This window comes from Sus scrofa, chromosome 2, assembly GCF_000003025.6.
Source record: "Sus scrofa isolate TJ Tabasco breed Duroc chromosome 2, Sscrofa11.1, whole genome shotgun sequence".
Taxonomy (NCBI): Eukaryota; Metazoa; Chordata; class Mammalia; order Artiodactyla; family Suidae; genus Sus; species Sus scrofa.
The window spans coordinates 5634326-5662024 of NC_010444.4; the positions used below are offsets into that span (position 1 = coordinate 5634326).

Genomic DNA, 27699 nt, shown 5'->3' on the forward strand with positions numbered 1-27699 from the left:
CCAATAAGGTTATCGGCAGATTTTTCAGCTGAAACTCTGCAGGCCAGAAGGGAGTGGCATGATATACTTAACGGGATGAAAGGAAAAAACCTCCAACCAAGGTTACTCTACCCAGTAAGGCTCTCATTCAGATTTGAAGGAGAAATCAAAACCTTCACAGATAAGCAAAAGCTGAGAGAATTCACCAACACTAAACCAGCCTTACAACAAATACTAAAGGAACTTCTCTAGGCAGAAAAGAAAAGACAGCAACAGGAAACAAAAATTCCACAAATGACAAGGCTCACTAATAAAGGTATATATACAGTAAAGATACGAAATCATCCATGCACAATTATACCACCAAAATCAGAAATCATGAGAAGAGGTGGGTACAAATGCAGGACACTGGAGATGAACTTGCAATTAAGAGAACAACAACTTGGGAGTTCCCATTATGGCTCAGTGGTTAACAAATCCAACTAGGAATCATGAGGTTTCGGGTTCGATCCCTGGCCTTGCTCAGTGGGTTAAGGATCTGGTGTTGCCGTGAGCTGTGGTGTAGGTCACAGACACGGCATGGATCCTGCGTTGCTGTGGCTCTGGTGTAGACTGGTGGCTACAGCTCCAATTCGACCCCTAGCCTGGGAACCTCCATATGCCGCAGGAGTGGCCCAAGAAATGGCAAAAAAGACAAAAAAAAAAAAAAAAAAAAAAGATAGAACAACTTAAAACAATCTCATATACATATAGGCTCTCATATCAAAATTTCAGAATAACTGCAAACCAAAAATCTACAACTGATACACAAACAAAGAAAAATCAACCCAAATACAACACTAAAGATAGTCATCAAACCAGAAGAGGAGAGAACAAGAGAAGAAGGAAAGAAAAAAGAGCAACAAAAACAAATCCAAAGCAATTAATAAAATGGCAATAAGAACATACATATCAATAATTACCTTAAATGTTAATGGACTAAACACCCCAGCCAAAAGACATAGACTGGCTGAATGGATACAAAAACAACACCCATCTATATGCTGTCTTCAAGAGACCCACTTCACTTCTAGGGACACATACAAATTGAAAGTGAGAGGATGGAAGAAAATATTTCATGCAAACGGGGATCAAAAGAAAGCTGGAGCAGCAATACTCATATCAGACAAAACAGACTTTAAAATGAAGAATATTTTAAGGGACAAAGAGGTCACTACATAATGATCAAAGGATCAATTCAAGAAGAAGATATAACAATTTTAAATACCTATGCACCCAACATAGGTTCACCACAATATATAAGGCAACTGCTAACAACATGAAAAGGACAAATCAACAATAACACAATAATAGTGGGGGACTTTAACACCCCACTTACAGCAATGGACAGATGAACCAGACAGAAAATCAATAAGGAAACACAGGCCCTGAATGATGCATTAAGCCATATGGACTTAATAGATATTTATAGGACATTTCATCCAAAAGCAAGAGAATACACATTCTTCTCAAGTGCACATGGAACATTCTCTAAGATTGATCACATCCTGGGCTACAAATCCAACTTTAATAACTTTAAGAAAAATGAAATCATATCAAGCATCTTTTCTGACCACAACATTATATGACTGGAAATCAACAGCAAGAAAAAATCTGCAAAAAAACACAAACACGCAGTGACTGAACAACATACTACTAAACAACCAATGGATCACTGAAAAATCAAAGAGGAAATTAAAAAATACCTAGAAGCAAATAACAACGAAGGTACGACACTCCAAAACCTATGAGATGCAGCAAAAGCCATTCTAAGAGGAAAGTTTATGGCAATACAAGCCCACCTAACCTAGAAGAAATGGAAGAATTCTTAGAAAAGTACAATCTTCCAAGACTAAACCAAGATGAGATAGAAAAGATGAATGGACCAATCACAAGAACTGAAATTGAAACTGTGATTAAAAAACTTCCAACAAACAAAAGTCTAGGACCAGATGGCTTTACAGGTGAATTCTATCAAACATTTAGAGAAGAGCTAACACCTCTCCTTCTGAACTATTTCAAAAAATTGCAAAGGAAGGGATACTCCCAAATTCATTCTATGAGGCCACCATTACCCCGATACCAAAACCAGACAAAGATACCGCAAAAAAAGAAAACCACAGGCCTATTTCACTGATGAACATCGATGCAAAAATCCTCAACAAAATACTAGCAAACCGCATCCAACAATACATTAAAAGGATTATACATCATGATTAAGTGGGATTTATCCCAGGGATGCAAGGGTTCTTCAATATCCACAAATCCAGCAGTGTGATACACCACATTCACAAACTGAAGAATAAAAACCATATGATCCTCTCAATAGACACGGAAAAAGCCTTTGACAAAATCCAACACCCATTTCCGACAAAAACCTTTCAGAAAGTGGGCATAATGGGAACCTACCTCAACATGATAAAGGCCATATACGACAAACCCATAATGAACATCATTCTCAATGGTGAAAAGCTGAAAGAATTCCCACTGAGATCAGGAACTAGACAAGGATGTCCTCTCTTGCCACTGCTCTTCAACATAGTTTTGGAAGCCCTAGCCATGGCAATCAGAGAAGTAAAAGAAATAAAAGGAATCCAAATCAGAAAGGAAGACGTAAAACTATCACTATTTGCAGATGACATGATACCATACCTAGAGAACCCTAAAGACTCTACCAGAAAACTGTTAGAGCTCATCCATGAATTTGGCAAAGTCGCAGGATACAAAATTAATACACAGAAATTGATGGCATTTCTATATACTAACAATGAAAAAGCAGAAAGAGAAATTATGGAAGCAATCCCGTTTACCATTGCATCCAAAAGAATAAAATACCTAGGAGTAAACCTACCTAAAGAGACAAAAGACCTGTACTCTGAAAACTATAAGCCACTGATGAACGAAACCAAAGATGACACAAATAGATGGAAAGATATACCAGGCTCATGGATTGGAAGAGTTAATATTATCAAAATGACTATACTACCTAAGGCAATATACAGATTCGATGAAATCCCTATCAACTTACCAAGGACATTTTTCACAGAACTTGAACAAAATATTTTAAAGTTTATTTGGAAGCACAAAAGACCCAGAATAGCCAGAGACATCCTGAAAAAGAAAAATGGAGCTGGAGGCATCAGGCTCCCAGACTTCAGACTATACTACAAAGCAACAATCATAAAAACTGTATGGTACTGGCACAAAGACAGAAATATAGATCAGTGGAACTGGATAGAAAGCCCAGAATTAAACCCACACACCTACAGTCAACTCATCTATGACAAAGGAGGCAAGAATATACAATGGAGAAAAGATTGCCTGTTCAATAAGTGGTGCTGGGAAAACTGGAAAGCCACATGTAAAAGAATGAAATTAGAACACTCCCTAATACCATACACAAAAATAAACTCAAAATGGATTAAAGACCTAGATATAAGACCAGATACTATAAAACACTTAGAGGAAAACATAGGCCAAACACTCTCAGACATGAACAGCAGCAATATCTTCTCAGATCCACCTCTTAGAGTATTGACAATAAAAACAAAAGGGACCTAACCAAACTTAAAAGTTTCCGCACAGCAAAGGAAACCCTAAACAAAACAAAAAGACAACCCACAGAATGGGAGAAAATCTTTGCAAGTGAATCAACTGACAAGAAATTAATCTCCAAAATTTACAAACACCTTCTGCAGCTCCATACCAAAAACAAAAACAAAAACAAAAAAAAACCCCACCCCATCAAAAAATGGGCAGAAGATCTAAACAGACAATTCTCCAAAGAAGACATACAGATGGCCAAGAAACACCTGAAAAGATGTTTAACATCACTCATTATTAGAGAAATGCAAATCAAAACCACTAGGAGGTACCACCTTACACCAGCCAGAATGGCCATCATCCAAAAGGCTACAAACAATAAGTGCTGGAGAGGGTGTGGAGAAAAAGGAACCCTATTACGCTGTTGATGGGAATGTAAACTGGTGCAACCACTGTGGAAAACAGTACGGAGATTCCTCAGAAAACTAAAAATAGAACTACCATTTGATCTAGCAATCCCACTCCTGGGCATCTATCCAGAGAAAACCATGACTCGAAAAGATACATGTACTCCGGTGTTCATTGCAGCACTATTTGCAATAGCCAAGACACGGAAACAACCTAAATGTCCATCAACAGAGGAGTGGATAAAGATATGGAATATCATAGTGGGATATTTCTCAGCCATTAAAAGGAAAGAAATATGGCATTTGCAGCAACATAGATGGACGTAGAAATTATCATGCTAAGTGAAGTCAGTCAGACGGTGACACACCAACATCAAATGCTCTCACTGACATGTGGAATCTGAAAAAAGGACAGACTGAACTTCTTTACAGAACAGATGCTGACTCACAGACATTGAAAAACTTATGGTCTCTGGAGGAGACAGTTTGCAGGGTGGGGGGATATGCTTGGGCTGTGGGATGGAAATCCTGTGAAATTGGATTGTTATGATCATTATACAACTACAGATGTGATAAATTCATTTGAGTAATAAAAATATTAAAAAAAACCCATGTAAAATGCTAATATACACACAATAACATATAAAGAATTCCTTTGTATTCATAGTATCTTTCTAGCCAAGAGTTCAAGTAACCTTTTAATGTCATTTGTCTCTTCTCACATATAAACGGGAGTGGAATTTGTTTTTTTTCATTTACAAAAGAAATTAAGCCGTGGAGAGGAGAAAGAATATGTACTCAGGTCAATTAGAATATATTCAAGGAGCTGGGAATAATAATAGTTTTTAATAGAGATAGCTTAAAATTTTTACTTTGACTTTTCATACAGAGAATCTGACACCTGGCACTTTGACAAGTGAAACCATTTCCAGTTTCTCCTAAATTCATTCTCATAGTAGGAGAGTAAACAACAGTGCATGGACGACAATGCCTTTCCCCTTCACCTCACATAATGCTGATCGTTTACGACAAGAGCAATTCCGTTTGACAGGTTCAAAGTAGGTTCATTCTCTGCCCTGCAAAGCAAAAAAAACCTAAGCCACATTTCAAAGATGCTAAAACAAATCTCCACCTGATAAATTGGGGCCCAGGAGTACCAATCCCAGAGATTATTAGAATTTAGTAAGCAATTAACCAAGGGGAAAATGGCTATTTTCAAGTTCACTCATCCTAGTGAAAGGGAAAGACATGAAAGGTTTAGATTAGTCTACTTACTTATTACAAGATAATACAGAATAAGGAAATGGCGGAGGTCTCATAAAATTAGTTTAAAATAGCAACAACAACAACAACAACAACAAAGACAAAAGACAAAAAAAAAAAAAAAGGAGTTCCCGTCGTGGCGCAGTGGTTAACGAATCTGACTAGGAACCATGAGGTTGCGGGTTCGGTCCCTGCCCTTGCTCAGTGGGTTAAAGATCCGGCGTTGCCGTGACCTGTGGTGTAGGTTGCAGGCGCGGCTCGGATCCCGAGTTGCTGTGGCTCTGGCGTAGGCCGGCGGCTACAGCTCCGATTCAACCCCTAGCCTGGGAACCTCCAAATGCCACGGGAGCGGCCCAAGAAATAGCAACAACAACAACAACAAAGACAAAAGACAAAAAAAAAAAAAAAAATTAGTTTAAAAGTGACGAGTCGAAAAATCAAACTCTGAATCTACTGGAAAAAGGATAATAGTGACTGAGAAAAACTGTACAGACATTGCATAAACTTAAGCTGTGGATTAAGGACTTACCCAAAGTTCTCCATGGAGAGGATTCCATTCACCTTTACACTGAAATTAAATCTAAACTGCAAAATAAATGGGGTGTAAGATTTAACATGAACTATGATATGGATTAAAAACTTCCCTACTCAATCCCTAAAGAAGATTTTTTTTTTTTTTTTTTTTTTTTTTGCTTTTTTTTAGGGCTGCACCCACAGCATATGGAGGTTTCCAGGTTAGGGGTCAAATCGGAGCTAACAGCTGCTGGCCTACATCACAGCCACAGCAACGCAGAATCTGAGCCACATCTCCAACCTACACAACAGCTCATGGCAACGCCAGATCCTTAACCCACTTAATGAGGCCAGGGATGGAACCCACAACCTCATGGCTCCTAGTAGGATTTGTTTTCACTGAGCCATGATGGGAACTCCGAAGAAGATATCCTTTATGTCATCTTTTTCCCCCAATGGACTTTCCCTAATCACAATTAACATTTGTCTATGTTCAAATTCTGCATCTTAAATGTATTAAGTTCCACACTACAATTCCAAACAGTCACAAATTATCAGGAAATACAACCATTTTCTCCTCTGCTGTTCTCCTAATGTATCTTTTCTCCCTCTTCTTTAGATTTTTTTTTTTCTTTTCTTTATCAGCCACCCCCAAGGCATGTGGAAGTTCCTGGGTCAAGGATCGAATCTGAGCTGGAACTGTGACTTATGCCATAGCTGCAACAACACTGGGCCAGAGATCAAACCGGCATTCCACAGAGACAAGACAAGCTGCATCTTTAACCTACTGTGCCACAGCAGGCACTCCTCCCTCTTAAAGGTACTACCAATTTTTCTCTCTATTCCCTCCACTGTTTTTCATCAATGGAATATCCTGTGCTATTTCTTCTCCTATCCCCATTTGACTCTTATGTCCTCCCTCAATTTATTTTACTGTTGTAATTATTTTCTACTGTCAACCTATATTTTTCTTTCTATATAAATAATAGGTAATAAGGGACTCTAGAGCTAGACTACCTCATTTCAAATCCTGGCTCTGAAAATTATTTAACTTCTGTACTATAGTTTCCTCGGCTATGAAAGAGGGATGATGATGACAAAACCTACTCACAAGGGGTATTGGGAGAGGTGAATGAGTGAGAACATGGAGAGCACTCAGAATAGTGACTGGCAAACACTAAATAATGAATCCTGCTTAAGACAGAAAGAGTAAGAAGCTTGCAGAAAAAAGAGGGGAAGTTAATAGCATACTTAAATGTGTGAAACTTTATGAACATATCTAACTACACATAATAAAAATTTTAGCTCTCTAGAGTTCAAAGCACTTTATCAAAATTTCCTTATTTGCTCTTACACTCACTTTAGAAAAAAAGGAGTCAATCAGCAAGGTTTATTATCCAGGCTTAAAAGAAAAAATGAAGCAGAGAGGAGGGACACAAAGTACCCAAAGTGATAAAACAGTAAGGTAGTGAAAATAAGAACCTAAAAGAAAGTTCTCTCTATATCCAAGGGCTCTCAACTATGTCACTTGACCAACATAAAGACTGCCTTAGGGATACAGAAACCAAATCAAATCACATCAAAAGCTGTAATAACTGTCATTAAAAGAAAGAACACCAGTCAGATTGTTCCATACTCTACAGAGTGAAAGTCTTTAAAAACATATGCCTTAGTCCCTTCAATAAGTGGTGCTGGGAAAACCAGACAGCTACATGTAAAAGAATGAAATCAAAACACACTAACACCATACACAAAAAATAAAGTTAAAATGGGAGTTCCCGTCGTGGCGCAGTGGTTAACGAGACTAGGAACCATGAGGTTGCGGGTTCAGTCCCTGCCCTTGCTCAGTGGGTTAACGATCCAGCATTGCCTTGAGCTGTGGTGTAGGTCGCAGACACGGCTAGGATCCCCTGTTGCTGTGGCTCTGGTGTAGGCCAGGGGCTACAGCTCTGATTAGACCCCTAGCCTGGGAACCTCCATATGCCGCAGCAGCAGCTCAAGAAAAGGCAAAAGACAAAAAAATAAAATAAATAAATAAATAAATAATAAAGTTAAAATGATTAAAGACCTAAATATAAGACCAGATACTATAAAACTCTTGGAGGAAGACAAAGGTCAAACACTCTCTGACATAAACTGCAGCATCTTCTCAGATCTACCTCCTAGAGTAACAACAATAAAAACAAAATAGGAGTTCCCATCGTGGCTCAGCAGAAACAAATGTGACTAGTATCCATGAGGACACAGGTTCGATCCCTGGCCTCAATCAGTGGGTTAAAGATCCAGCATTGCTGTGAGCTGTGGTGTAGGTTGCAGAAGCGACTCAGATCCCACATTGCTGTGGCTGTGGTGTAGACCAGCAGCTACAGCTTCAATTCGACCCCTTGGCCTGGGAACCTCCATATGCTGAAGGTGCAGCTCCCCCTCCAAAAAAAAGACAGAAAATTAAAAAAATAAACAAATGGGACCTAATTAAACTTAAAAGTTTTTGCACGGCAAAGGAAACCCTAAACAAAGCAAAAAGAGAACCCACAAAATGGGAGAAAGTATTTGCAAATGAAGCAACTGACAAGGGACTAATCTCCAAAATATATATGCACCTCTTGCAGCTCGACAAAAAGAAACCAAAAAACCCCAGGAAAAAATGGGCAAAAGATCCAAACAGACATTTCTCTAAAGAAAACATACAGATAACCAAAAAACACATGAAAAGATGCTCATCATCACTAATGATTGGAGGAAGGCAAATCAAAACTACTATGATGTACCTGCCACCTTACACTAGCCAGAATGGCCATCATCAAAAAGTCAACAAACAATAAATGCTGCAGAGGGTGTGGAGAAAAGGGAACCCTCTTACACTGCTGGTGGGAATGTAAATTGGTACAACCACTATGGAAAACACTATGGAGATTCCTCAGAAAACTAAAAATAGAATTAACATTTGATCCAGCAATCTCACTCCTGGGCATCTATCCAGAGAAAATCATGACTTGAAAAGATACATGTACCCCAATGTTCACTGCAGCGCTATATACAATAGCCAAGACATGAAATCAACCTGAATGTCCATTGACAGAGGAGTGGATAAAGATGTGTGTGTGTGTGTGTGTGTGTGTGTGTGTGTGTGTGTGTGTGTGTGTGTGTGTGTAATGGAATATTACTCGGCCATAAAAAAGAATGAAATAATGGCATTCGCAGCAACCACAGATGGACATACTACTAAGTGAAGTTAGTCAAACAGTGAGAGACAAACATCATATGCTATCACTTATATGTGGAATCTAAAAAAAGGATACAAATGAACTTATTTGCAGAACAGAAACAAACTCATAGACTTTAAAAAACTTATGGTTTCCAGGAGTTCCCGTTGTGGCTCAGTGGTTGACGAATCTGACTAGGAACCATGGGGTTGCGAATTCGATCCCTGGCCTTGCTCAGTGGGTTAAGGATCTGGCGTTGCCGTGAGCTGTGGTGTAGCTCGCAGACATGGCTCAGATCCTGAGTTGCTGTGGCTCTGGCGTAGGCCTGTGGCTACAGCTCCAATTCGACCCCTAGCCTGGGAACCTCCATATGCCTCAGGAGCAGCCCTAGAAAAGGCAAAAAAAAATTTTAAAATTAAAATCTTATAAAGGGCACAAGGGGGAGGGATGGACTGGGGGTTTGGGATGGAAATATTCTAAAATTAGGTTGTGATGGTGGCTGTACAACTATAAATATAATAAAATTCACCGAATTAAAAAATACATAAATTTTAAAAAATCAAAAAAAAAAAAAACAAAACTAATATGACTTAGGAGTTCCCTGGTGGCTTACTGGGTTAAGGATCCTACATTGTCACTGCTGTGTCACAGGTTGGATCCGTGGCCTGGGAACTTTCACATGCCATGGGCATGGCCAAAAAATATATAACTTAAACAGGAGAATCATTTTTGTGCAAAAGAACAGCATACCTTAGGGAGCACCACGACAGTTTTATGTAAAAAATTCTTTATAACCAGACTATCTGTCATCAAGGTTCTGGGCTTTTCATCAACCTGTAACAACATAACAGAAACATCCACCACACATGTACAAACTCAAGAACACAAATGAATTATGGTATTTCTTCTTATAAAAGTAACTAAACCTCAGAAAACTTTTCAGACATCCAAGGGGAAACATCTTTGGATCTAAGAACTGGACACAAAAAAGAATTTAACAGCCATCACTTCTTGAGTTAAAGTACCTTTTTCATGGAACTTCAGGAGACACATGAACGAACATAAGAGTAAAACCCACAATATCAAAACCACCTTTGGGAACAATTTTTAAAAGTTATTTATTTATTTATTTAAATGTTAACATTTTATTTTTTACTTTTTAAAAAATATTTTGGAGTTCCCATTGTGGCACAGCAGAAATGAATCCAACTAGGAACCATGAGGTTGTAGGTTCAATCCCTAGCCACGCGCAGTGGGTTAAAGATCTGACATTGCCATGAGCTGTGGTACAGGTCACAGATGCAGCTTGGATCTGGCATTGCTGTGGCTGTGGCGTAGGCTGGCAGCTGTAGCTCCGAATCGACCCCTAGCTTGGGAACCTCTGTATGCTGCAGGTGCAGCCCTAAAAAGCAAAATGATTTTTTTTTTTTTTGTCTTTTTGTCTTTTGTTGTTGTTGCTATTTCTTGGGCCACTCGCACGGCATATGGAGGTTCCCAGGCTAGGGGTCTAATTGGAGCTGCAGCCACCCAGCCTACGCCAGAGCCACAGCAACGCGGGATCCGAGCTGCATCTGCAACCTACACCACAGGTCACGGCAACGCCGGATCCTTAACCCACTGAGCAAGGGCAGGGACCGAACCTGCAACCTCATGTTCCTAGTCGGATTCATTAACCACTGCACCACGACGGGAACTCCCCAAAATGATTTTTAAAATTAATAAATAAGTAATATTTTGGCCACACCCATGGCATGTGAATGTTCCTAGGCCAGGGACTGAACCCACAGTACAGCAGTGACTTGAGCCACAGCACTGATAACACCGGATCCTTAGCCCACTGAGCCATCAGGGAACTCCTTTAAAAATAATTTAGATTGGGAGTTCCTATTGTAGCTCAGTGTGTTATGAGCTCAACCAGTATCCATGAGGATATGGGTTTGATCCCTGGCCTTGCTCAGTGGGTTAAGGATCCAGCATTGCCGTGAGCGTGGTGTAGGTCGCAGATGCAGCTAGGATCCTGTGTTGCTGTGGCTGTGGTATAGGTCAGCAGCTGCAGCTCTGATTTGACCCCTAGCCTGGAAACTTCCATACGCCACAGGTTTAGCCCTAAAAACCAAAAAAAAAAAAAAAAAAGGAATTTATATTGGAGTTGAGAAGAGAATTCTATCTCAATTCTACCATCCTAATGTGGGTCAATTTGTATTAAGAATCTGAGCAGAGGAGTTCCCATCATGGCTCAGTGGTTAACGAATCCGACTAGGAACCATGAGGTTGCGGGATCGATCCCTGCCCTTGCTCAGTGGGTTAACGATCCAGCATTGCCATGAGCTGTGGTGTAGGTTGCAGACGCAGCTCGGTTCCTGTGTTGCAGCGGCTATGCTTCTGATTCGACCCCTAGCCTGGGAACCTCCATATGCTGTGGGAGTGTCCCAAGAAATGGCAAAAAGAAAAAAAATAAAAAATAAAAAGAATCTGAGTGGAGTCAAAGAGGCAGACACTATCCGTTTATCTGAACATTTATTAGTTGTAAAGCAGAAAGCTCAAAAGTCAGAAGACTGGTGTTCTAATTCTAGCTCTGTAAAAATGAAATAATCATGAAAAAAAATCGCTTAATTGCTCTGGACCTTACTTCCTAACCTGCAAAACAGAGATAAAACTCACGCTTTCAACCTCACAATACTATTTTAAGGACCAAATAATAAATCAAAAATATGTTATACATGATAACAATAGACTCTACTTGATGAATGCCTACTACCTGGCAAACAATGTGCAGGTGCTATGACTACATCACATCACAACAGTCCTGGAGGCAAGTATTACGATGCCCTCTTTGTAGATTAAAAAAAAAAAAAACTGGGAGTTCCCGTCGTGGCGCAGTGGTTAACGAAGCCGACTAGGAACCATGAGGTTGCAGGTTCGGTACCTGCCCTTGCTCAGTGGGTTAAGGATCCGGCGTTGCCGTGACCTGTGGTGTAGGTTGCAGACGCAGCTCGGATCCCGCGTCGCTGTGGCTCTGTTGTAGGCCGGTGGCTACAGCTCCGATTCAACCCCTAGCCTGGGAACCTCCATATGCCGCGGGAGTGGCCCAAGAAATAGCAAAAAGACAAAAAAAAAAAACCAAAAAAACCTGGAGTTCCCTTTTGGTGCAGCAGGTTAACAATCAGGTGTTGTCACTGAGTCGCTGGTGTGGCGCGGGCTGGATCCCTGGACCAGGAACTTCCAAGTGCCACAGGCACAGCCAAAAAACAAAAAGAAGAAAGTACTGAAAATTCTGGAAATAAATCTAGGATTATTTATACATGCAAATAATAATATTTAAATAGTAACTCCAGCATACATACCATAGTCACATTCTTTTCTTAAAATTTATTATTATTATTAATTTTAAGTGAGAATTGCAACATTTTTAATTTGTATTTTTTATTTATATTTTATGTATGTATGTACATATGTATTTTGCTTTTTAGGGCGCAGCATATGGAGGTTCCCAGGCTAGGGGTCAAACTGCAGCTACAGCTACCGGCCTATACCACAGCCATAGCAACGCCAGATCTGAGCCTCGTCTGCAACCTACACCACAGCTCATGGCAACGCCAGATCCTTAACCCACTGAGCGAGGCCAGAGGTCGAACCCGCAACCTCACGGTTCCTAGTCTGATTCGTTTCCGCTGCGCCATGTCAGGAACCTCTTGTTATTATCATTATTTTTTTTCTTATTAGGGCCACACCTTCAGCATATGGAAGATCCCGGGCTAGAGGTCAAATCAGGGCTGCAGCTGCTGGCCTATGTCACAGCCACTGGCACAGTGGGTTAAGGATCTGGTGTTGCTGCAGCTATGGCTCGGTTTGATCCCTGGCCTGGGAACTCCATGTGCCACAGGGCAGCCAAAAAAAAAAAAAGTAGCAGAAAAGCAATGATCTCTTAAAAGCATTTTTTTTTTCCTGGATTTTTTTTCTTAATTTTTATTTTTTCCGTTATAGCTGGTTTATGTCAATTTTCTACTGTACAGCAAGGTGACACATACATATATACATTATTTTTTCTCACACTATCATGCTCCATCATAAGTGACTCGATACAGTTCCCAGTGCTATACAGGAGGATTTCACTGCTTATCCATTCCAAAGGAAATAGTTTGCGTCTCTTAACCCCAGATTCCCAGTCCATTCCACTCCCTCCTCCTCCCCCTTGGGAAACAAGTCTGTTCTCCATGTCCATGATTTTCTTTTCTGTGGAAAGGTTCATTTGCGCCGTATATTAGATTTTCTATACTTAACACTTCCAAAACAACTTCTTGGAAAAGTTCCAAACTTCTGTAACCTTAGTGATTACAGGGTGTATCATAGAAAGGGCTTAATTATATCTAGCAGTAAGGCAACCAAATAAGTGAAAGTTCCTTGAGCAGCTCTACCAGAGAGAGTCTACAATTAATAATGACAGGAGCTACCATTTACTGAACACCTGCTACATGACAAGCAGTCTATATACAAGTAGGAAATACCCCATTTCATGGATGAGGATAATGAGACTAAATAAGCTAATTAATTTGTCCAAGGTCACACATTGCTAATTAAGTGGCAGAACCAGGATCCAAACCTAGACCTAACTCTTTTTTTTTTTTTTCCCACTGTACAGCAAGGGGGTCAGGTTATCCTTACATGTATACATTACAATTACATTTTTTCCCCCACCCTTTGTTCTGTTGCAACATGAGTATCTAGACATAGTTCTCAATGCTAGATCTAACTCTTAAAGCCCACATTTCACTATGCAATGCTGCCTCTCAGGAATGTTCATTTTCTGTACATATACCATTTGAATCAGATATTACATAATCTATCAATTTTTTATGGACCTTGACAGGCAATGTTTATGCATAACGACTATATATGTATTTATTCACTAATAAAATAATTAATGTGGTTTATTATGTACCTGGGCCTACAGAGATAAATAGTATCTTAATTTGAAGAGTTTACACTAAGGTAGAAGAAAGACAAGCAAATAATTTATATGACAGTGTGAGAAGTTTTATGACTTATATGTTTAAGAGGTGCTAGAGAAATATACAAGAAGGACTGGCACCTAATCCAGACTGAGACGATACAGTGGCATAATGTCAGGTCAGTGGCAAATTGCTCACACAAAGCAAACAGCGCCTTCTAAGATCTACTCATGTTCTTGAGAGAGACAGACAGAGACAAAGACAGACACCACACAGTCTTTTATAGCCTTTTACACTGCGTGTTAGAAACCCAGTACCCCAGGCCTGGCAAACCTACAGAAGCAATGAATTTACTTTCATGTTGATAGGAAAAAATAGATGTTGCCAGCCCTGGGCAGCAGAAACCACTACTGAATCATATCTTTCGGCCTTTACCTTTAAATACGAGTCTAATTATATGACAAAATATGGGGCTGTTTTATATTTTCAAACATGAACTTTGTGATTATGGGTTCTATATGACTTTTTAAAAGAAAGTCAGAGTCTCTCTTTCCTTAAGTAGTTAAGTAGATATATGATGGATAATATAGAAATACAGATCGGTATAAATACATAGACATGTCTGTGTATATATATGTATTTCTCTACTCATTTTATCATTTAGTATCATGACAAAAATAAATATTAAAATGAATATCACTGTCAAGAATGTCTTGTAAAATCAAATTGTTTTTGGAAGGACATGTTACCCAGCCTAATGGACCCCAAGATGAAGGACTGATTGAGCATAAACACAAAACCCAGCATCTCTCTTAAATGAAGTTTTCCCTGGGATTAGCTCTTCTCAGATGCCCAACGCAGTGGATCATTTTTTACAGCTTTTTCATAGATGTCTCCACTCAGTAGCCTTTGCTATAAACCTTGCTTACTTGACTCTTCTCCTCAGTCAAGTATACAAGTATGATGAAATCTTCCTCAACCTCCCCTTTTTCTCTTCATTCAAATATCTTTTAAATAGCTGCACAGTATGAGAGACAATGAAATGTAATAGAACAAAAATGCTTTCAAGAGATCCTTGCTCCTCTGAGGTTCTACTCCTCTCTCCTCACCCATCACCAACTGATTACTGGGCATTAGTTCACAGCTTTCCTTTACACTCAAGTCCTGCCATCGTCTTGGCTGACTTCCACACCCAAGCAGATGACCAGTCTGAACAATAACATAGCCTCACAGCTCTCTCACCACCTCATCCAACAACATTGACCTTCACTTATTTCCATGCCCATAGCTTGGAACTGTACTGTTCTGGAAACCTTGAAGTGAAATGTCCCACTCTTACGTGAAAAGACATACACTAAAATGTAATAGTGGCCACACTGATTAAGTCAAATAATCTGTGCTCCAAATCACACACTTTGATTTTCCTGGGGAAAACACTGCTTTTGTAATAAGGAAAAAAAAATGAGAGAGAAACTTTATCACTCTGATGACAGCTTTCTATTCTTTCAAGTCTCTGAACCCTTTAGACCCAGAAAATCTGTTTTTCAGTCTCATCAGGACCTCTAGACCTTGACCCTTTGCCCCTGGGATAGGTACCCTTCCTCTGGGCTCCCACAGCAGTCAGTGCTTACCGCTGTCACAGTATAACCACATTCTCCTGTTTACTGTCTATCTGTTTACTTCTCTATCTTTTCCTTTAGAATCCAAGTTCCTTGGGATCAAGTAACAAGTCTTAGAACTCCGTCTAGCACAGTGAGGCCAAGGTGAATGCGCAAGGGTTTCTGAATGAATGAATACTGAAAGAACCCTGATCAATATGAGTAAGACTTTGGTTCAAATTCTATTGCTTAACTTTGGTATGACCTTGGGAAAGCCAGTCAAATTTTCTGTATCTCAGTGTTTCTCAGTGTTTCTTTTTCTTTTTTTCCTTTTTCAATTTTATTTATTTATTTATTGGCCATACCCGCAACATGCAAAAGTTCCTGGGCCAGGGATGGAACCCACACCACAGCAGCGACAATGTCACAGCAGTGACAATGCCAGATCCTTAACCCACTGCATCATGAGAGAACGCCTTGTATCTCAGTTTCCTTGTATCTGTAAAATAGGGCGATAATCCTTGTCCTATCCACTTCAGAGTTGTCAGGAGGCTTGAATAATATATATAAATGTTAGGTTAAGAATTACCATTGTTTGTTCAGACTGGCTAAAACACCTGATCTCATTTTCTAGAACTGCTTCCCTTGGTTCACTGGAATTAGTTTTTTTATTGCTACTTGACTTTAATAGTTTTAGAGCTGACTAACTTAATTGCTCCAGATTGTTTACCCTTTGTTCCCCTAAAAGAGATAAGGCACAGCCAGGGATATCTGCTGTCCCAAACCATACTCATTTCCTTTTATTTATTTTTTGGGTTTTGTTTTGTTTTTTAGGGCCACACCTGTGATTTATGGAAATTTCCAGAAGGGGCGAATGGGAGTTGTAGCTGCCAGCCTATGCCACAGCCACAGCAATGCCAGATCCAAGCCACATCTGAGACTTACACCCACAGCTCACGGCAACATCAGATCCTTAACCCACTGAGCAAGGCCAGGGATCGAACCCGAGTCTTCATGGATGCTAGCTGGGTTCATTACTGCTGAGCCACTATGGGGTCTCCCACTCATTTCCTTTTAGAAGGAGCATATGATTGTTCCAACACGAGAAAGTCCTCCCAAGTGCTTTTTGAGAAAATGTTTTCAAGTAGTCTAATTCTTTGTCTCCACTAGCTCAAAGGAAAGAAAGATAGAGAACCAGAGAATTGGAGGGTGAGGGAGGGTTTGCATTTTAGGGCTGCCTTCATGGCATATGGAAGCTCTCAGGCTAGAGGTCAAATTGGAGCTACAGCTGCCAGCCTACACCATAGCCACAGCCATGAAGGATCTGAGCTGCGTCTGCAATCTACACCATAGCTCACAGCCACGCTGGATCCACGACCCACTGAGTGAGGCCCAGGGATCGAAACCACATTCTCATGGATACTAGTTGGATTTGCTTCTGCTGAGCCCCAACGGGAACTCCAGAGAATTGTTAAGGGGAATGGAGAACCCAATTGTCACTTTTATAAATCTGGGCTATTAGTAAATCAGTAAAGATCTTTAACCTAATAAAACTGTATCTAAATAAGATCTGGACTGAAAATCGATTTTTCTTTTTAAGGATCTCCAAATTCAATAATGGCTTATTTATGTGGTTCTCAAATTTACCTGCACATTAGGAACCATCTGGGATTTTTTTGGGGGGGGGCGGCTTTTGTCTTTTTAGGGCCACACCCACAGCATATGGGGGTTCCCAGGCTAGGGGTCCAATCGGAGTTGTAGCTGCCAGCCTACCCGACAGCCTCAGCAACGCAGGATCCAAGCCGTCTGTAACCTACACCACAGCGCACAGCAACCCCAGATCCTTAACTCACTGAGTGAGGACAGAGATCGAACCCTCAACCTCATGGTTACTAGTCTGGTTTGGTAACCACTGAGCCATGACAGGAACTCCTGGGATTTTAAAAATATTCCAACGTTCAGGCCATACTTCTTATGGACTGAATCATATCCTCCCAAAATCATCTATTACAGCCCTAGTCCTCCCCACCCCCAGATGCGGTTACATTTGGAAAGAGGGCCTTAAGGAGTCATTAAGGTTAAATGAGGTCCTAAGGGTGGAGTCCTCACAAGAAGAGACACTAGAAAGCTCTCTCCACATATATACACAGGAAAGGCAATTTGAGCAAACAGTAACAAATCAACCTTAATCTTGGACTTCTAGCTCCAGAAGTATGAGAAAATAAGCTTCTGTTATTTAAGCCACCCAATCTGTGGTATTTTTTTATGGCAGCCCAAGAAGACTACTCCACCACCCTAGACCAATTAAATCACAACCTCTTGGAGTGGGACACAAACATCGCTAAATTGAAAGCTCTTATGTGATTTAAAATTTGCACAGGGAGGTTTGGGGACCAATGCCTTATTTCATTTCAACCATGGACCTAGGTTTTTCTATCCTGTTATTGTAAAATAAGAATCAAAACATCATTAATTTACAGAACCACAGCAAAACTTGCCTCAAAAGTCATGAGGAAGGATGTCATCCCCGATGTGTCCTGAGAATAGCTGGCTTCATCTGAAGTCCAGTTCAGCTTTGCAGAGAATCCAGGCAGTATAGATTGTATCTCTGTGCGAGAAGAAATGGCAACAAAATAGAACAAGCGGTCAGCATAAGGACCAGAGTTTCTGGGGCTGTTTATTAAACTGATGAGCCAAGAAAGCTTTTCCCTGATGAAAAGATTATCTGCAAAATTTTAAATATGACTGGAAGTGGCTATGCATCAGCAAATTGCTTGAACACTCAGAATTACTTTATGGGGTTAAGACATTTCATCTCATGTTTTCAATTTTACACAAATTGAAAATTTGCTAAATCAATTTGTATTTTCAGTTAATTTCCACAAGGTCAGATCCAATGCCAGAAATCTTCAGAACTGATAGCTCTGATATTCCTTTTTTTTTTTTTTTTTTTTTTTTTTTGGTCTTTTTGCCATTTCTAGGGCTGCTCCCGTGGCATATGGAGGTTCCCAGGGTAGGGGTCTAAACGGAGCTGCAGCCGCCGGCATACGCCAGAGCCACAGCAACGAGGGATCCAAGCCGCGTCTGCAACCTACACCACAGCTCATGGCAACACTGAGCAAGGCCAGGGACCGAACCCGCAACCTCATGGTTCCTAGTGGGATTCATGAACCACTGAGCCATGAAAGGAACTCCCTGATATTCTTACATTTTTAATAAATCAATCCATCATTTAATAACACAAATCCAGTAGATGAGCTAAATTAGAAAGCAGAAAAATTCAGGAATGACCTTCTCAGGCATTTACTTAACATTGTATGTCCTTTAAGGGTAGTCTTTAACAAAGAAAAGGAAACTTTTGCTAATTTAATTTGTAAATTAACCACTTGGTATATTTACATATGTTGACTCAGAACTCTTTACACAAAGCGACAGTGAGTCCTGGATCATCATCAATAAAGAGGACCTCAAAGTACACACCATCCCTCTCTCTTTCTGTACCTTGGCACTCTTATTAGAAAGGGAAGAAGCAAATCTCCCATTTTATAAAATGCCACTCCCCTTACTCCCCCTCTGTAGTAGTATTACAATGGAAAACTAAATATGAATAAAGATCTCAGTCTCTGCAAATTCTACCTTTTAAATACGGTTGATAACGGTGACATACAATAATTCAACTTTAAAATTTAATAACAATAAAATATGTTCTAAAATAATACTAACACCTTTCTACTAAAGCATTCATGACATATAGCTAATAAAGCATTAACCACCTCAAAAAGCATGAACTTTACCAAGATCAAGTTCTAGCTAGCAATCTTAATGGGTAATATTTTTCTTACCATTAGTTTGTTTTTCAAATATAATTCAGTCACGAAGCCTGAGATAATATGGAAACAAGGTTATGCTACATTGAATTTTAATGAACTTGGCACTAAACCAGGAGGACTTGCATCAATCTTCAGTTTTACCACTGACTGACTTTCTGACCTAGGGTGACCTCTCTTTTTTCTGTGATTTAATTACTTTTCTGTGAAATAAGAAAAAATTGTTTCTGACTTTAAAGTAGCATTACAATCAAAAAGAATAAAATACCTAGGAATAAACCTACCTAAAGAGACAAAAGACCTGTACTCTGAAAACTATAAGATGCTGATGAAAGAAATCAAAGATGACACAAATAGATGGAAAGACATACATACCATGCTCTTGGGTTGGAAGAGTCAACATTATCAAAATGACTATACTACCCAAGACAATCTACAGATTCAATGCAATTCCAAGTTTGGAAGCACAAAAGACCCAGAATAGCCAGAGACATCCTGAAAAAGAAAAATGGAGCTGGAGGCATCAGGCTCCCAGACTTCAGACTATACTACAAAGCAACAATCATAAAAACTGTATGGTACTGGCACAAAGACAGAAATATAGATCAGTGGAACCAGATAGAAAGCCCAGAATTAAACCCACACACCTACAGTCAACTCATCTATGACAAAGGAGGCAAGAATATACAATGGAGAAAAGATTGCCTGTTCAATAAGTGGTGCTGGGAAAACTGGAAAGCCACATGTAAAAGAATGAAATTAGAGCACTCCCTAACACCATACACAAAAGTAAACTCAAAATGGATTAAAGACCTAAATATAAGACCAGACACTATAAAACTCTTAGAGGAAAACATAGGCCAACACTCTCTGACATAAACAACAGCAACATCTTCTCAGATCCACCTCTTAGAGTACTGACAATAAAAACAAAAATAAACAAACTGGGAGTTCCCGTCGTGGCGCAGTGGTTAACAAATCTGACTAGGAACCATGAGGTTGCAGGTTCGATCCCTGCCCTTGCTCAGTGGGTTAACGATCTGGCATTGCCATGAGCTGTGGTATAGGTCACAGACATGGCTCAGATCTGGCGTTGCTATGGCTCTGGCATAGGCTGGTAGCTACAGCTCCAATTAGACCCCTAGCCTAGGAACCTCCATATGCTGTGGGAGCAGCCCAAGAAATGGCAAAAAGACATTAAAAAAAATAAAAACAAACAAATAAACAAATTGGACCTGATCAAACTTAAAAGTTTCTGCACAGCAAAGGAAACCCTAAACAAAACAAAAAGACAACCCACAGAATGGGAGAAAATACTCTCAAATGAATCGACTGACAAGGGATTAATCTCCAAAATGTATAAACACCTCCTACATCTCAATACCAAGAAAACAAACAACCCCATCAAAAAATGGGCAGAAGATCTAAACAGACAATTCTCCAAAGAAGACATACAGATGGCCAAGAAACACCTGAAAAGATGTTTAACATCACTCATTATTAGAGAAATGCAAATCAAAACCACTAGGAGGTACCACCTTACACCAGCCAGAATGGCCATCATCCAAAAGGCTACAAACAATAAGTGCTGGAGAGGGTGTGGAGAAAAAGGAACCCTATTACGCTGTTGATGGGAATGTAAACTGGTGCAACCACTGTGGAAAACAGTATGGAGATTCCTCAGAAAACTAAAAATAGAACTACCATTTGATCCAGCAATCCCACTCCTGGGCATCTATCCAGAGAAAACCATGACTCGAAAAGATACATGTACTCCGGTGTTCATTGCAGCACTATTTGCAATAGCCAAGACACGGAAACAACCTAAATGTCCATCAACAGAGGAGTGGATAAAGATATGGAATATCATAGTGGGATATTTCTCAGCCATTAAAAGGAAAGAAATATGGCATTTGCAGCAACATAGATGGACGTAGAAATTATCATGCTAAGTGAAGTCAGTCAGACGGTGAGATACCAACATCAAATGCTCTCACTGACATGTGGAATCTGAAAAAAGGACAGACTGAACTTCTTTGCAGAACAGATGCTGACTCACAGACTTTGAAAAACTTATGGTTTCCAAAGGAGACAGGTTGGGGGTTGAGGGGATGTACTGAGGATTTGGGATGGAGAGGAAAGGAAATTTGGTTGTGATGGTTGTTGTACACCTATAAATGTAATAAGTTCATTAAGTAATTAAACAAAATAAAGTAGCAATACAAGATTTCCCTCATGGCCTACACCATAACTACTTGGAGTTGTCTCTACAATGGCTCTGGTTCAATCCCTGGCCCTGGAACTTTCATATGCCGCAGGTGTGGCCACACGTTTAAAAAAATTTTTTTTCTTAAGTAGCAATACAGTTCAGAATGGGGAAAATATGAAGGTACACGAGGAAAAGGCTTGTCAATAATTCTGAATTCTCTACAAATCTTAATAACAATTTAAAATAAAACAAAACAAAATACAATACAATAAAATAAAACAAACAGAAGTTCCCATTGTGGCTCAGTGGTAACAAGTCTGACTAGTATCCATGAGAATGCAGATTCAATCCCTACCTAGCCTTGCTCGGTAGGTTAAGGATCTGGCATGGCTGTGATCTGTGGTGTAGGTTGCAGATGAAGCTCAGATCTGGCGTTGCTGTTGCTGTGGCGCAAGCCAGCAGCTACAGCTCTGATTTGACCCCTAGCCATGGAACCGCCACATGCAGCAGGTGCAACCCTAAAAAGACAGGAAAAAAAAAAAAAAAAGAATCTAGCATTGCCATGAGCTACGGTGTGGATCACAGACATGGCTCAGATCCTGTGTTGCTGTAGCTGTGGTGTAGGCCAGCAGCTGCAGTTCTGATTCCACCCCTAGCCTGGGAATTTCATATGCCACACACGTGGCCCTAAAAAAGGCAAAAAAAAAAAAGAAAGTAGAGTTCAATAATTGAAATTAAGATAGGTTTAATAGCAGATGATAGAATAATAACATTGAGATGATAGAAAAGTCAGTGAAATTATTGAAGGCAAAGAACAAAATTATCTAATCTGGATATTAGAGAAAAAAAAGGTTGAAGAAAAATGAATAGAATATTAGAGATCTGACAATATAAATTCTAATATAAAAAAAAAATGTGTAATGGGAGTCCCAGAAGAAGAAAGTGAGAATGGAACAGGAAAAATATAAAATTATAGACTAAAATTTTCTAAAATTTGATGAAAAATAAGAAAACATGAAAAGCTCAGAAAACCTCAAGCAGGATAAATACAAAGAAGATCACACCTAGGTACATAGTAATCAAGGTGACTTAAAAAAAAAAGATAAGGGAGTTCCCGCCGTGGCGCAGTGGTTAACGAATCCGACTAGGAACCATGAGGTTGCGGGTTCGGTCCATGGCCTTGCTCAGTGGGTTAACGATCCGGCGTTGCCGTGAGCTGTGGTGTAGGTTGCAGACGCGGCTCGGATCCTGCGTTGCTGTGGCTCTGGCGTAGGCCAGTGGCTACAGCTCCGATTAGACCCCTAGCCTGGGAACCTCCATATGCCGTGGGAGTGGCCCAAAGAAATAGCAAAAAAAAGGACAAAAAATAAAATAAAAAAAAAAAGATAAGGAGAATAACTTAAGCTAGAGAAGCACATATTACATATTGAGGAACTATAATATAAATTATAGCTGACTTCTTCCAAGAAACAATGGAGGCCAGAAGATAATGAAATGACATCTTTAAAATACTAAAAGGTAAAAACTGTCAAGCTAGAATTTCAAATCCAATGAAATATGCTTATAAAATAGGGTAAGATAAAGATATTTTTAGATAAAAGATTAAATAATTTTTTCCACGAGTTCCCACTGTGGTGCAGTGGGTTAAGGATTCAGCATTGTCTCTACAGCAGCTCAACCTGCTGCTGAGGCACAGGTTCAATCTCCAGCCCTGGAACTTTTGCATGCCACAGGCACACCAAAAAAAAAGAAGAAATAATAAGTGGATAAATATAAAAGACTATTTTTTCTTCTTGCATTTTTCTTAACATACATTTTAAAGCAAAAATAATAACAACACTGTAAGGCAAGAATTGTAACAATTGAAAATTTTCAAAACAGTATTGAATTATAACCCCCCAAAATATAATAAATATCCACAAGTTCATCCTCATATGAATAGGCAAATTAATAAATTAAAGGTGAAGAAGAGACAGCTCTTCCTTATAAACTCCAATGAATATGGAAGGAATGGGACATATTAAATCATGATAACACTATACTGCTACAGGTAAGACCCACCAATGAATGCTAAATTAGTAGATAAACGTTTAAGGAGAAATAGGATATTTGCATAGTCTCACGGTATTTCCCCCAAATATTCAAAAATATTTTGAATATCTCTACTTGTAAAAATCTAGCAGATAACACCTTAATCAAGTGATCGAGGTTAATATTATCAACAATAAGACATATCAATTCCCTGATATCATGCACTAAAAGGGACATATCATCTCTGTGGTATTCTTCCTAACAATGTATAACCTCAATCTAATATAAGAAAACATCAAACAAGCTCAAACTGAAGGACATTCTACAAAATACTTCACAAGTACATTTCAAAAATGTCAAGGTTATGGAAGAAAAAGAGAGACTTAGGAACTGTCATAGATGGCAAGAGATTAATAAGGCACGAAAACTGAATACAAAGTGAGATACTGGAATGGATCAAGGAATCGAAAAAGAATGTGAACATAAAAAGTGATAAAATCTTAAATCTGTAACTTAGTTAATAGAATTTCACCAATATTAATTTCTTACTTTTGATAACTGTACTACAGTTATGTAAAATATTAATTCTGGGGGAAGCTGGGTGAAGGGTATATAGGAACTCTTTGTACTGTTTTCGCAACTCTTCTGTAAATCTAAAATTATTATTATTATTATTATTTGCTTTTTAGAGCCATACTCACAGCATATGGAGTTTCCCAGGCTACGAGTCAAATCAGAGTTGTAGCCTCTGGCGTACGCCACAGCCACAGCAATGTGGGATCTGAGCCAAGTCTGTGACCTACATCACGGCTCACAGCAATGCCAGATCCTTAACCCACTGAGTGAGGCCAGGGATCGAACCCGAGTCCTCATGGATACTAGTCAGGTTTGCTACTGCTGAGCCATAACGGGAACTCCCAGACCAATTTTTAAAAATAGAATATCCTTCAATTTGTGTGGTCTTCTCTTTCCTTAAAATATGCAGGTTATGCTTTTTTTTTCTGCAGAAATACCACAAAAGTGATGTTGTGTCCCTCACAGGACATATCTGGAGGCATACGATATGAGTTTGTCCCAAAACTGGAGATGTTGGAGTTCCCGTCGTGGTGCAATGGAAACAAATCTGACTAGAAACCACGAGGATACGGGTTCAATCTCTGGCCTCGCTCAGTGGGTTCAGTTGCCCTGGTCTGTGGTGTAGGTCGCAGAAGCGGCTCGGATCTGGCACTGCTGTGGCTGTGGTGCAGGCCAGTAGCTGCAGCTCTGATTTAACCCCGAGCCTGGGAACCTCCATATGCCATGAGTGCGGCCCTAAAAAACAAAAACGAACAAACAATACTGGAGACGTTAAATTTGATCTTCTGGTTAACATGTCCCATAGATTCCTTTACTGAAACTATTTCCCCCTTGTAATTAATAAATATTTTCAAAGTACCTCTCCCCCAGTTATGTAGTCTATTCCTCATCAAAGTTACACGCTTTGGTTTTAGGATCCCTTCATGATTTTCTAAGTCCTTTATCCCTTCTACATTTATTAGTTGGCATTCTACCTGTAATTTTTATGAAGGTATATGATCAGTATCTAGATTCTTTTTTTTTCCCATGTGGATGTCCAGTTGTTCCAATACTAACAGGAACTTTGATGAGGAGTTACAACAAGTTTGCAGGATACAAGGTTAGTGCACAAAAGTCAACTGGTTTCCTATACACCAGCAATGAACAAGCAGAATTTCAAATTAAAAACACATGACCATTTATATTAGCACCGTAAAAACAAAGTACTTAGGTATAAATCAAAAAATCAAAAAACAAAACAAAACCCCTAAGTATAAGAGCTACATGAGGAAAATTATAATACTCCGATGAAAGATATCAAAAAAGAATAAATAAATGGAGAGATGTTCCATGCAGTGCTGGGAAGACTAAATACTGTCAGTTCTTCCCAAGATGATCATGGATCCAATGCAATCCTAACAGAAATCCCAGAAAGTTATTTTGTGGACATCAACAAACATTCTAAAGTTTATACGAAAAGGTGTTCCTGCCGTGGCTTAGGGGGTTAAAAACCCGACATAATGTCTGTGAGGATGTTGGTTTGATCCTGGCTTTGCTCAGTGGGTTTAGAATCTGCCATTTGCCATTAGCTGCACACAGTGTTGCTGTGGCATAGGCCAGCAGCTGCAGCTCCAATATGACTCTTATCCTGGGAGCTTCCATATGCCACAGGTGCAGCCATAAAAAATTAAAAAATAAATAAAGTTTATGTGGAGAGGCAAAAGACTCAGACTAGTCAGTTCAATATTAAGGGAGAAGCACAAAATCATAAGACTGATTTCAAGACTTCCTATAAAGTCACAGTAATCAGGACAGTGTGGTTTTGTTGAAGAAAATAAATATCAATGGAACAGAATAGAGCAACCAGAAACAGGGCCCAGAACAGAAAGCCCACATAAATACAGTCAACCTATCTTTGACAAAGGAATTAAAGCATTATAAGGATCTAGCATTTTCCATAAGCTGCATTGTAGGTTGCAGATGCAGCTTGGATCTGGCATTGCTGTGGCTATGGCTGGGACATATGGCAGCTGCAGCTCTGATTCAGCCCCTAGCCCAGGAACATCTATATGCCACAGGTATGGCTGTAAAGAGAAAATAAATAACGTTTTTACATTTTAACCCTACTAACAACCCTAAGTGTTATTATTCCCATTTTACAAATGAGAAAACTGAGGCACTAGGAAGCTATGTAACTTGCCTATGATCACAAAGCTGGTAAGTGGCTAACCTGAATGACTAAATCTTAGTTGTATGCTCGCCTTCTCAATTTCTCTGCTTCTTGAGCTATCCATTCATTCAACAAACAATTTTTGACTATCTACTGTATACAAAGAATGACGAAAGTTACAAAAATTCAGAATAAGACACTAAGGTTAGCCATTTTTTTTTAACAACTGCACCTGCAGCATATGGAAATTTCTGGGCTAAGGGTCGAATCCAAGCTACGGCTGCCAGCCTATGCCACAGCTACAGCAACACCGGATCCAAGCCACACCTGTGACCTTCACAGCAGCTTATGGCAATGTCAGATCCCTAACTCACTGAGTGAGACCAGGGATCAAATCCACATCCTCACAAAGACAACGTCAGGTCCTTAATCCACTAAGCCACAACAGGAACTCCAAGGTTAGCAATTTTTAAAACTATAGAAAATGCTCACAATATAACGTCATGAATAGAAAAAGATCTTGGCTATTGTGAACAGTGCTGCTTTGAACATAGCATCTGTCTTTCTGAATAAATGTTTTGTCTGGATATATGCCAGGAATGAGATTGCTGGATCATATAGTAGTTCTACATTTAGTTTTCTAAGGTACCTCCATACTGTTTTCCATAGTGGTTGTACCAATTTACATTCCCACCAGTAGGAAAAGAGGGTACCCTTTTCTCCACACCCTCTCCAACATTATCCATCAATGGATGGATAAAGAAGATGTGATACATATATACAATGGAATACTACTCAGCCATAAAAAAGGACAAAATAATGCCATTTGCAGCAACATGGATGGAACTAGAGATTCTCATACTCAGTGAAGCAGTCAAAAAGAGAAAGACAAATACCATATGCTATCACTGATTTTTGGAATCTAAAATATGGCACAGATGATCCTATTTACAAAACAGAAACAGGAAACACCCAAGGAGAACAGACTTGTGGTTGCCAGGGTGTGGGGGGAGGGAGTGGGATGGGCAGGGAGTTTGGGCTTGGTGGATACAAACTGTTACATTTGGAATGGATGGGCAATGGGCCGCTACTGTACAGGACAGGGAACTGTGTGTGATTAGGTCATTTTGCTGCACAAGAAAAATTAAAAGAAACACTGTAAATCGACTACAGTTGAACAACAACAACAACAAATAGAAAATGCATGTTAAGAAGCTCTATATACCATTTGATTCGAACTTTGTTAAAAAAGAAAACCAACCATATTAGCTATGTCTGTTACATTGTTTGGGCTTATGTGTAATTATTACTATACTAAGATTATAAGAAAAAAACATCAAAATGCTAAAAAATATTATCTCTATTCAGTGGACTGATGAGTGATTTTTTGTTCATGTTTTATTGCATATTCCA

At 39.4% G+C, this 27699-nt stretch overlaps 1 protein-coding gene across 12 annotated transcripts in view; it reads right to left on the minus strand.

Moving 5' to 3' along the window:
• C2H11orf80 (chromosome 2 C11orf80 homolog) overlaps positions 1-27699 on the minus strand; it is a 106019-nt gene that overhangs the window by 41081 nt on the left and 37239 nt on the right. For 8 of the 12 annotated variants that reach the window (XM_021082785.1, XM_021082781.1, XM_021082786.1 and 5 more), the window contains 4 exons: positions 17993-18102; positions 9698-9781; positions 5761-5816; positions 4973-5044 (listed from right to left, as the gene is read on the minus strand). In XM_021082785.1, coding sequence (XP_020938444.1) covers positions 4973-5044; positions 5761-5816; positions 9698-9781; positions 17993-18019 — 239 coding nt within the window. In that variant the 5' untranslated portion in view covers positions 18020-18102. The remainder of the gene's footprint in view (positions 1-4972; positions 5045-5760; positions 5817-9697; positions 9782-17992; positions 18103-27699) is intronic. The other 4 variants (XM_021082776.1, XM_021082780.1, XM_021082779.1 and 1 more) reach the window with 3 other exon arrangements.